The 13,292-nt window shown below is 27.3% G+C and overlaps 1 protein-coding gene across 1 annotated transcript; it reads right to left on the reverse strand.

Annotated features, from left to right (window-relative positions):
* Window positions 1-11,250: 11,250 nt before the first annotated feature.
* Window positions 11,251-13,279, reverse strand: ONS95_003175 (uncharacterized protein; the record flags this gene model as incomplete). Its single annotated transcript, XM_058496467.1, has 2 exons — window positions 11,251-11,259; window positions 11,318-13,279. 2 exons carry the CDS (start codon window positions 13,277-13,279, stop codon window positions 11,251-11,253), a joined length of 1,971 nt encoding a protein of 656 aa, XP_058353718.1.
* Window positions 13,280-13,292: the final 13 nt, after the last annotated feature.

Genomic DNA, 13,292 nt, shown 5'->3' on the forward strand with positions numbered 1-13,292 from the left:
ATAAAAAGTATAAGGTATTTATTTTATTTTATATAAATAATATCTAAGTACTTTATTACTTTAATAATTATTTACTTAATAAGTAGATTATTAGTAAGCTAAAGAAAGTATATAATATATATAATCTTAAAGATATTTAGTAATTCCTTAGAATTAAAGTAGTATAAGATAGAAAGTATAAGATAATTACTTTTATTTATAATTAATATATTAAGAAGATTATTTATAAGTTTAAGTTAATATATAGAAAGTACTTAAGTATACTACTTCTACTTATTAATCTTTAAAAGTATTTAAGATAAGCTACTAAGAAGAAGATTAAAGCGTTTTAAGAATATATAAGTTTAATCTTATATATAATAATTATTATAAGATTAAATATAACTTTTACTATTACTATACTCTTAAGGTTTATAATAAACTTAGAACTTAAGTACTTTACTACTATTTATTAGCTTATATATTACTTCTTTAGAACATGTTTCTTAAGTATTATATATAGTAGAAAGTATAAAAGCTCTTTTATATATATACTTAATATATCTTTTACTAATAATATAAAAATATAATACTTATTATAAGAATATATAATTATAATATTTAGTAGTTTAGTAATTTAGAAAGTAAGTCTATAAGCTATAGTAATTACTTTAATAATAAAAGCTGAATTACTTTTATTAAAGTATATAAGTAAAGAAGTAATAGCTTTATAATAATTATTTAGAGATCTAGTACTTAAAACTAGTAGAATATAAAAGATATTTTATAATAATTAACAGATAATTAAGCTAATTATAAGTAAGAATAAAAGGATTATAATAAAGCTTTACTATATAAATATTTAAAATATATAATTAAAATAAGAGTATACTTATAGACTATTTAAAGTAATTTATTTTTTAACTACTAATATACTTACTAATAAGCTTATAAAGAATCTATCTTATTAGAAGTTTAAGTATTTTAAAGCTCTTCTTAACTTTAAGAATTATATATTAATAGTAGAAGAGCTTTAATTATAATTATTTTAAGCTATAGTTTAAAGGAGTTATATAAACTTTTTATTTATACTTTAAATAAAATAAGTATCTTTCCTTTAAGATACTAAAAGATCTACTTAATTTTATTATAAGCTTAAGTAAATCCACTTAAAGCTTAGCGGAAATCTAGTAAAAGTCTATTAATCTAGTATAAATCTTATAAAGTAAAGAAAAGATCTAGTAAAAACCTAAAGAAATCTATACTCTAGCTTATATAAGTCTAGCTATCTATTAATTAATAAAGATATAAGAGTACTAAGGATATCTATAGTATACTTTTAATCTAATATAAATATCCTACTAAATCTACTAAGTTTATTATTATTATTATTATTATCTTCCTTACGCTTATAAAAGAGATATCTAGAATATATTAGGATCTTACTAAATAGATTATTATCTTTCTTATACTCCTTAAGATACTTAATCTGAAAAGTAACTTATAAAACTTAGTAGTACTATCTATGACAGCATAACAAAGGTTCATTAGTAGCTATAATATAAAGTAGAAAAAACAGTAAGAGAAAAAGATTCCTAAGGAGCCTTAAGAATAAGTAAGGAGAATACAGCTACTAGCGAACTAAGCTAGTCCTAAGTTCACTATATAACTCTAGCCTCATAGCCTTATAACATTAGCTTTACTTATATAACTCACCTATTATAATTAGTCTATTATATTACCCTCCTCTCTAAGGAAAGCTTATCCCTAAGCTATAAAAAAATTTCCTACGATTTACCTCAGATATAATAGTATTATCTACTAATCTATTATATATATTATTATCCTCTACCTCCTAAGTAATTAGCTATTTAGAGAGTAGCTTAAATAGTCTTAGTTCTATAGAGTAAGCCTAATAAAAATCCCGAAGTTTATATAAATAAGTTATAAAGTCTTTAGTAAAGTAGAATTTAAGGTTAAGATTAAGTCCCTTCTATTTAGCTTAGTACTATAGAGTCCTATCCTATTCGAGACGTACTCTTAAGATATCTTAGACCTCTTATTCTTATTTAATATTAACTTAGATAAGTTCTTATTCTTATAGTACTTATCTAAGTAATAAGTTATTATCGTACTACTAAAGCTTATCTATAGAGAATATAAAGTAAACCTTAACTAAAGCTAAGAGATCTAAGCGGAACAAGTAGCCTTCTTTTCTAAGGACCTTAAATAAGCCTACCTATTAATCGTCTAGCTTCTTCTTTAAGCGGTATATCTTCTAGTTTCTTATTATTACTTATATAGAATCGCTTACTTCTTAGTTAACTTCTTAGCGTAACTTATTTATATTATATTACTTCTTTTCCTATTAGTCGCGGAGAAACTCTTAGGCTTTCCTCTAGATCTATTTATAATAATAAGTAAATACCTATATATTAGTAATATTTAGCTTCTTAGTAACTATTTATTCGACCTCTAGCTAGGGCTTTTCCTAATCCTAACTAGTCCTTAGCTTATACTTATACTTTAACTAATATAAGGATATTCCTAGAGACTTATATAAGAGGGTCAGCTAGGTATAGTCTATTATTAGTAGGAGTTCAGACTAGTTATCTTAGTAGTAGTTAATAAAAGGCCGGAGACACTAGTTCAGGTATTAATTTATAATCTCTATTTAACTATCTATTTAAGCGTAGTAAGTAATAGAGAGCTTAACCTTAATACTAAAGATATAGTAGAACTTATTCTAGAAGAAGGAGATAAACTATAAGCCTCTATCTAATACTATTATTTCCGGGGGCTTATTAAACTTCTAGTAGTTAGAGATAAACAGTTATACTAAGTCGCGAGCTATATAGGTAGAAAAATAAGGAATTAATATTACTTCTTTAGAGAAACGATCTATTATAATAAGTATAGAATTATACTTAAACTTATCTTTTAGTGTACTCTTAAAGTCTATAAATAAGTATTACTACAGGCAGTTAAGGATTAGTAAGGAGTAAAGGTACTCTAGTATCTTATCTTAATAATAGTTCGCACGATTATAAGCTAAGTAGTTCGATATAAACCTAGCTATATCCTTAAGTATACCGGGCTAGTAGTACTTAGTGCGAAGTAAGCTAAATATCTTAGACTTCCTAAGATAAGCTATAGAGATTTAATCATGAATATACTAAATAAGTTATATATATAAATTATCTATATCTAAGACCTATAGTTAACTTTTAAATAGAAGTAGGCTATCTTCCCGGAGAGTATACTATAAATCAGGCTCCTTTAATTCTTCCTATTAAACTATTAGAGCTTCATATATTTAATTAATATAAATAAGCTTTATAACTAGATTAGTTTCGTTATCTAGCTTAAACTCGACTAAAGCTAAGTAGTATATATCTAAGAGCTTCTCTAGTTCTTTTAGAATATATAAGTCTAGCTAGCTCGAGTAGATTAGAGTCCGAGTATATAATTCGTCTTTTATCTTAATTTACTTATTAATATTTTATTCCTTTCGCGATAGTATATCTGCTATAGCGTTCTAGTTTCCTAAGTAGTATATAATAGTAAAGTAGAAGTCTACTAGGATCTCCGACTAATAAGCTTATTATCCTATAAGCTTCTTAGTAGTTATAAAGTATTCTAACACTTTATAATCTAAGAATACCTAGAAATATTAGTATCCTATTTATAATACTAGCTCCGCTCTCTAATAGGTAAAAGAATATATAATAGTAAGTATTTCCTTATCGTAGATATCGTAGTTAAGTTTAGTAGGGTTTATTATCTTTAATAGGAATACAACTAAGTACTAACTATTACTATACTTCTACGATAGTACTCCTAAGATTACCTTATCTAAAGTATTAGTCTTAATCCGTGTTTCACGTGATATATTATAATATTTAAAATAAGTAGGAGATAAAATAGCCTCTTTTAAAGCTTAGAATATAGCTAGCTAAGTAAGTGTTATCTCGAATAGGACTAAGGCCTTAATAAGTTCTACTAGTGATTTAGCGACTTTACTATAGTTAGAGATAAATTTCTAGTAAAAGTTATAAAACCCTAGGAATAACTAGATACCTCGGACTATTATAGGGGGTTCTTAATTATTTATATATACTATCGCCTTAGGGTTAATCTTAATTCCTTTAGTAGTAATATAGAAGCTAAGGAACTTAATCTTCTTAATATAGAATTCGCTCTTCCGAATATTAATAAGAAGCTTATACTATTATAAGCGTTATAGAACCTTCTTAATATATACCTTATATTCTAGGGGGTTATTTAAGTAGATAATAATATTATCTAAGTATATAGTATAGAAATTATCTAAGTAATCGAAGAGTATATTATTTATATACTACTAGAACGTAGCTAAGCTATTTATTAGACTAAATAGTATTACCTTATACTTATAGCTCTTATATTAAGTACAGAAGGTAATATATTCCTTAGATATAGGGTCTATTCGGATCTAGTAGAATATACTCTAGATATTAATCTTAATAAAGATCTTAGCTTATTCTAACTAAGTAAATACCTTATTAATAAGGGGTAGGGGATACTTATCTTTCTAAGTGATCTTATTTAATCTTTAGTAGTTAATATAAAATCGTAAGCTCTTATTAGGCTTCTTTATGAAGAGAGTCAGATAAGTAAATAGAGTATAGCTTAAGATAATAAAGCCTTTATCTAGATTCTCCTCTAAGTATTTCTTTATTACCTAGAGCTCTACTTCGCTTTACTAGTATAAGGGACTATACCTATAATTAATATCCTTTTCTAGTTCAATCTTATAGTCTAGGCCCGGGATAGGGTCTAGTAGAGAGTTAGTAGTTATTTTTAAGAAGGTACTAATAAACTCTTTATACTAGTAGGGGAGCTTCTTATCTAGGATATCTTTATATAATTCCTTAGGTTCAGAGGAACTCTATAACTTAGCTTTCTAAGCTACTTAGTCGATTACCTTATTAATTTTATTTAGTATTACTATAAAGAATTCTAATCTAAAGAGCTATAGGATATAATAGAATACTATAGTATTAATCTTAGTAATATCTATCTTTAGAGAGATCTTCCCTTTCTTAGTAGGGTACTAATAAGGGGATACTATATCCTTCGGAACTATAGTAGGAGGTTTATATAAAGTAAGGTTATATAATTCCTTTTCTATCTATTTAATCGAGTCTTATACTTAGCTATTATAAGTTAAGGCAAAGGGCTCTTAGATAATCCTCTAATTTTCCTAGTATTATTAGTCTTATTCCTTTTCTAACTAATAGTATTTCTTTTAGTCCTCTTACTTTATTATATAATATATTTAAGAAAAAAGAAATAAGTATTAAGATTTAGTAGATAATATATTTATAAGGGCAGATTCTCTTATATCCCTTACTATCTAAACTATTATTTAGTAAAAGAAGGGTCTTAAAGCGTCCTTTATATCTATAGCTACTTAATATTAGAATATATCTTATTAGTTAGTTACTTAGATTTATAATAAGTTTAATAGTTATAAGGTATCTTAAGAGAAGGGAATTAAATAAGGGAAGACTATAGGGATATTCTTATTATATAGCTAGATAAGATAATAGTCCTTTATATTTAACTAAATATTAAAGTAAGCTATCTAAGTTTATCTTAAAATAATCTTATAATTCCTAAGATCTAAGAGAATAAATAGGATTTCCTTCTAAATATATTAGTTAATTAGAATATTTAAAAGAATCGCGTGAGAAGCGATATTATTAGCTTATCTATTATAGCTTTTCACTTATATAAAGTTAAGTAGAAAGGTAAGTTTTATATTAAATTTACTTATAAGGTCTTTAGTAAAGTAAGTATTAATAAAGGTGAAACCGCTTATTTTAGAGTTAAAAAGTATAGGTAATATAATTCTAATACTATTATAAAATAGTATATAAAGAATAATAAAACTTTTACTACTTATTAACTAATATATATTAATCTCCTTAAGATTAAGTATCTACTTTAAGAAAGAGTCTTCTTTTAAGGTTCTAAGTTTTCTAAGTCTAAAGGAATTTCCTCTAAGTTATTAACTTCCTTATTAGAGAAAAGACTAATACTGAAGTACTTCTCTAGTACCTTAACTTCTATAACTATTATTATATAAGGCTCTAGGTAATTCTTAGTAATATAGCCTATTTTCTTATAGTTATAATATATAATTACTTTAAGAGAAAAGAGGATTACCTTTAGAGTAGCTATTACTAGAGTCAGAGTAATAAAGATAAGAATACTATTAAAAAGCGGAAAAGTAACTAAGTCTCTTTTTAAGAAAATAGAGATTAAGGAGTGAACTACTAGCGCGAGAGCTTAAGTAGTTATTATAATCTACTAATATTATTCCTAAGTTTAGTATACTTCCTTATCTAAGAAATCTACTATAGAGATAAAGTCTTAGAAACTTCTATTAAGAGTGAACTTATAGACTACCTAATCCTTAAGAGCTAGGTATAAGAAGTTATAAAAGTAAGTAGTAAAGCTCTTAATAAATAAGATATAAGTATCTTAAATAAGCTTTAAGAACTTTAGGTAGTACTTAGTAAATAACTTACTAGCTACTATTTAGAGCTTATTTAAAGCTATCTTAGCGTCTTATTACTTAAAGGCGTTACTATAAATACTACTAAAGTAGCTAAGTATTTCCTTAGTATTTATAAAAAAGTCTATAGTACTAACTTTAAAGTAAGGAAGTAAGTAACTCTAGGTGTCGCTCTTAGTATAGTTATATATTATAACTCGTTAGGCCTTCTTACTTAAGTAGTAGTTAGTATTAATATCTAGCTTACTTATTATAAAAGCGAATTAAGTATATTATTCTAAGCTATTAGAAGTGCCGGAGAACTTTTTAATATATAGTTTAAGTAAGAGTCTCTTATAGTGTTTTTAGTAAGTAAGGGCAAGCTCTACTAGTACTTAAAAGGTGTTATCTTAGTTATCTCCGGATAATCTACTATTATTAGAGTTATTACTATCCCCTAAGTTAAAAGCTTACTATTAAGAGCTTAATAACTTAAACTTCTTAGACTTAGAAGTTAAGTTCTTAAGTATCTCTAGTATCTTATAAAAGCTTTTATCTTACTCTTCTTAGTACTTAGCTAATCTCTAAAGTTCCTTAGAGCTCTTTGTAACTCTAACTATTAGTATAAGAGTAGTATATTCCTCTTAAGAGTAGTCCTATTAGTCTTAGGGATTATTCTCCTTAAGAGATATAGTATTATTATAAGAGGTTAGGAGGATAACGTTATTTTTCTTTTTACTATTATATTTATAAGAGGTAATATATAAGGAAGAAGAAATTAAAAGCGGATTTCTTTCCCTTAGTATTAGTAAAGTAGTAAGTTTAATAGTAAGAGGAATACTATATTATATTCTATCGCTTTTCTAGAAAGGATTAAAACCGCTTATAAGGAAGTATAAGTATAAAAGTAAAAAGTAAGAGGTAATACCTAAGTTATAAATATAACTCAGTTACACTTAGAAAGTACTTAAGGAAATAATAAGATATAAGAGGTAAAGTAGAAAAGAGAAAGCTAAAGATATAACTCAACTATACTTAAAAAGTACTTAAGGAATTTAGTGAAAGTATATATTAGGACTTTTATAAGTAAAGTTAATCTTTTCTAATATAATAGTATAATAAAAGTTTATTAGTAACTAAAATATAAAGTAGAAAAAATAGTAAGAGGAAGAGGTTCCTAAGGAGCCTTAAGAATAAGTAAAGAGGATATAGCCGCTAGCGAACTAGGCTAGTCCTAGGTTCGCTATATAACTCTAGCCTCGTAGCCTTACGACGTTAGCCTTACCTACGTGACTTGCTTATCGTGATCAGTTTATCATACTATCCTTAGTCTTATTATATATTAGCTATAAGATCTTAAACACTAAGAAGGATTCAACTTATAGTCTTATTATTCTTATTAATAGTAATAATTAGATATATAGTAATAGAAGTAATTATATTAGATATAAGAGTATATATATAACTAGATATATAATTATAATAGTAATCGCTACTTAAAGTAGTATTAGTATAATAGTAACTTTTATTACTTTTACTAGAGAGCGTAGATTAGATATATTTAAAGTATAAGTGAGTAAACTTATTTCTTATAAGTATTATTAGTATATATTAATAATATAGATTTTAAGAAATAATTATTTAAGAAATAAATAGAATAATTACTTATTTTTAACTTTTTTTATAAGACTAGTCTTCTTATATAACTCGGACTCTATTAGAAGCTTAATAGGAGTAAGAGTAATTATAAACTTATAAGAGAACTTTAAAGTAGTAATAATTCTCTTTAGCTTATTAGACTTAGATATAATAATTAGTAAGAAATTATTAATAGAAAGAGGATAGTATAAATAACTTAATAAGAGAGTAGATAAATAAGTATAAGTACGAGATATAATCTTAGAAGAAAAGGAAAGCTTATTATTATCTTTATTATTATTATTAGTATTATTATTAGCTTTACTAAGCTTATCTTAAGGAAAACTAAAATATAAAAGTAAAGTAAGAGTAAAAAGGGACTAAGTAAAAAGCTTATTATTATCTTTTTTATTAGATTATATAATAACTTCTTTATTAGAAGTAGGATCCTTATACTCTTTATTAGTATTCTATATATAAGTTAACTAAAGTAAACTCTATATATATATAAGGGATATATATCTCTACTAGTAATAATTATATAAGAAAGTAAATATTAAAGAGTAAAGATAAAATATAAATTACTTACTTAAGTAGTTAAATACTTTTTAAGTCTTTTAGTTAAAGCGGAAATAGTAAAGGAATACTTAATAAGAAGTCTTTTTAATATAAACTTCTTCTTAGTAGATTTAGGAGTAAGTTAATAAAGTATAATAATATAATAAAGAGATTAATTACTTAAAAAAGTATTAGAAATAAGTAATAAAGAAAAGAAAAAGAAGGAAAGTAGAAATAGAATATAAGTATAAGTATATAATATATAATAAGCTTAAAGTTATAAGGTTATAAAAAAAGATTATATTTATATATATATATATATATATATATATAAGTGTATAGTATAATTATAATTACTTAACTAATAAGTAAATTACTAACTAGATTACTTAAACTAGCTAATTAGAAAGCTCCTTTAAGTATAATAGTAATTACTTACTATTATACCTTCTAAACTTATATATAATTACTTAATCTAGCTAATTAGTATACTTATAATATAGTAAATATTATATAATAGCTATAGAGCCTTACTTTAATTTAATAATACTTTATATATAGAATATATATATACTACTTAAATTTAGATATTAGAATAATTTCTTTTAAGAATCTTATACTTAGCTCTCTATATATTTATTTAGTTTAATTGGACTATATATAGCTTTAAAGTATATCTTAATATTTAAATTTTATTTATTTATAAACTTACCTAATTAAGTAATACCTTACCTCTAAGCGCGTCTATTACTATATATAACTATAATATATTTCCTTTATTACTAAGTATATAAGCGGCTGAATATAAAATAGTTACTACTATACTTATCTAAAGAGTATAATTACTATATAAAATACTTACTATATTAGACTTAACCTTATATTTAGTATATTTAATAGTAAGCTCTTATAGATTTAAATATACTATAGAGATATATCGAATACTAATACTATATGAGCTTATCTTAGGTTTAGTATATACTTAGTAAGTATATTATATATATATAGTATACTCTTAGCCCCTGATTCTAAAGGGTAATATTCTTTTAAATATATCTTTTAATACTATAACTTCTACTTAATTAAGTAAGCTCTCTACTAAATAAAAGCTTACTTCACTACTATATAACAAAATAGTTATTAATTATTATATTAAGCTTTAAAACGTAGATTAAAGGTTTATAACTTATAGACTTATAAGTAGTATAACTAGCGCAAGTAGTTAGCTTAATATAAGCTATTATTAGTACTTTTACCACTACTACTACTACTACTACTACTACTACTATTATTATTATTATTATTATTATTATTATTATTATTATTATTATTATTATTATTATTATTATTATTATTATTATTATTATTATTATTATTATTATTATTATTATTATTATTATTATTATTATTATTATTATTATTATTATTATTATTATTATTATTATTATTATTATTATTATTATTATTATTATTATTATTATTATTATTATTATTATTATTATTATTATTATTATTATTATTATTATTATTATTATTATTATTATTATTATTATTATTATTATTATTATTATTATTATTATTATTATTATTATTTAAAGGATTTTAATTTGTAGGAGTAGATCGAGAATTAGAAATTTATTATAAGCTTAAGATTTATAGAGGTAGAAAGATATAGCTTTATATTACTTAGATTATTTACCTGATTTACACTTTATATAAGTTAGCTTAATTATTTATTCTTACTTAGTGTAGCTAACTATAATAAGTAGCGCTTCTATTATTACTTACCTAGGGGGTATATAATATAAGAATAGCTATTTGCTTTCGATCTATACCTAATTCAGTTCTATAGCTTTATATCGCCTAAAGGAGCACTTTCTCTATTCCTTTATATATAATTTTAAAATAGATAATAATTAATTCAAGTTACTCGAAGAGCCTTCAATACTATCGCGTATAGTAATTACTAAAGTATAAGATATAAAAAAAGCTAATTAAAGCTAAAAAGAAAGATTTCTTTGTTTTATATTAAAAAAGTAATAAAAGTAACTATAAAAATAAAGTTATATTATGATTTTTTTAATCTCTTAAAAAAACTAGAATTACTTATAAAAAAGTAATAAAAGTAAAAGTAAAAGAGAATACTTTAATTATAAATATAAATTAAGTATATTTAAAAGGTACTTAAGGAATTTAATAAAAGAAGATATTAAGATTTTTATAAGTAAGGTTAGTATTTTTTAATATAATAATATAAGAAAAATTTATTAGTAATTATAATATAAAGTAGAAATAAAAGAGTTTTAAAAAACTTTAAAAATAAATAAAAGAGATATAGTAACTAATAAACTAAGCTAGTCTTAGGGTTATTATATAACTCTAGCCTTATAGCCTTATAATATAAGCTTTATCTATATAACTAGCTAATCGTAATTAGTCTATTATAATAATAAAAGTTAATTAAAAAAGTGTATCTATAAGATTAGTTGACCTATCTACTACTAACTCTCTAGTAGATAGTCTATTTATAACTAGTTCTTCTACTTTACTACTTTTAGAGAGAAATGCGCTACAAAGAATACCAGTTGCTACGCTAACATTCAAGCTATCGACGTTGAAGCTCTGGCCACTACCCTGGATATAAAGGTTGATATCCGCTTTACTTCTTAGATTCCAACGAAGGCCCTCGCCTTCATTCCCGAGCATAAGAATACAAGGAGCCTTTGAAAGGGGATCCCCCAAATCAACTGTTGATAAAGATGCTGGCATTGAAGGGTCATTTCTTCGGGAAGGCGCAACAGCAGCATAGACTCTCCACCCGGCTGACTTGGAGTCGACAATAAATCCAGCGGGTTTGTTGACAGAAAAGAGTGGGATGTTTTCTGAGGCGCCGGCCGAAGCTTTGAGAACTACGGGTGTCAATGATGCGCCCTTCCTTGCAGAAATAGCGATGGCCGACACTCCAAGGAAGGAAGCGGTTCGAATAATACCACCAAGGTTACCCGGATCCACGATGCTATCAAGCAAGAGTACTAGAGGCTTTCGTCCACTGTCACATTCCTTTGTCTGGATGAAATCGCTTGTTCCGTTTATAGCAGCCTCTTCTCTGGACTGGTGGTCAACAGATACCTCGAAACCTTCTTGGTTAGCATCGGACCTAAATGCTCCCAGGCGAGTTACAGGTAGCCTCGGCAAAGGTGATGCCTCAAGAATGTACCCGTTATGTGGCCGTCCATTGCTCATTTTGTCCATGAGTCGAACCCATTCGGTGCCGACTCGCAGCACTGGAATACCATTCTCCCATGCTAACCGCTCCAGTCGAGAATCTTGGTCCAAATTTTCCCTGTTTTCTCCTGTGTAGATATAAAGTTTGTAGAGCTTTCGCTTGGGACTCCTTGACGAGACTATGGCAGCCTCAACGACTGAAGTGCCGTACAGAAATTCCGAGGCAGGTGTAGTATATGGAATGGACAGAGGTATGTGTCTATCAAAAACAAGGGATTGATGGGGTGTGCTTGATGAGTTGCCGTCATTGTGCCATCCCAATGATTGTTTGTCTTCAATTATTTCCCCATGGCTCGTCTTGACGCTTCCTCCAGTTGATCCTGTACCACGCTTTCCTACTTTGCCTTTGGTGAATTGCCTTTCCGTAAACTCCCGTTTGAGCCACGGACTTCTTGATTCGACTCTATCAGAGGTCTGGTTCGTCAACTTTTTCTTACCTAGCCGAACAAGTCGATCACAGGCCCGAGGAGGATTCAAATGATCCAAAGACGTTGATTCGAATTTCGCTTGACTGCATCTTATGGTAGAAGGGCCACCTGGCGCACCGAATCTCGAGTCGTAGGACTTGGATGTCGGTGATCCAGAAGACCTGTCCCGGAATGACAAGGATAGGTAAGGAACCTTCGATGCAGAATCCTCTGATCCTAGGCCGTATTGTGTTCTGAACGAATGGCCAGCTGCGTGAGTGCCTGAACCAGTCCCGAATCTAGACGTACTTGCCGATGGGTTGTAGCTAGCTTCCCCGTGAGTTCCTCTGCTAGACCGACTTCTTGTATGCTCAACCTTGCGAATACGTGGAGTGAGCGTTTCCCCAAATCGACCACGCATCTCTAAGTCCCGAGACCCTTTAGGGCGCGGGATGGCTTCGCTCCGCATAGGATGACGCGAAGAGTGTTTCCCATGGTTCTTGACACCTGTTCTGCCACGCATGGTCCACAGCTTACTGCGTGCCAAAATGTCATTCTGCGGACCGCTGCGAGCCTCTTGCCTTCTTGCTGCCGAGTTTACTCTGGCGATGGCAAATTCGTTGAGATGAAGGCCAGTTCGTGCTCTGTAGACCTCGCGCGGATCGTCAGCACGAGGGTTCCTTGGCCCTCTGAAGGCAGTGCCTTTAGATTTTCGAAGACCTCGTTGGATAGCGGTATTGACGGAGCCTGCTCTCCCCGCGTGGTAGGAGCACACCAGCGCAGGATGCAGGCAAGAAAGAAGATGGAAATGAGACGGCAGCGATATTTTCCATTGGCAAGTTCGTGGCGAACGGAAAGAGCTGATCATCGCACGGCAGATA

The sequence above is a fragment of the Cadophora gregata genome (assembly GCF_030347475.1).
Source record: "Cadophora gregata isolate MNR1 chromosome Unknown scaffold_12, whole genome shotgun sequence".
In the NCBI taxonomy this organism is placed as follows: Eukaryota; Fungi; Ascomycota; class Leotiomycetes; order Helotiales; family Ploettnerulaceae; genus Cadophora; species Cadophora gregata.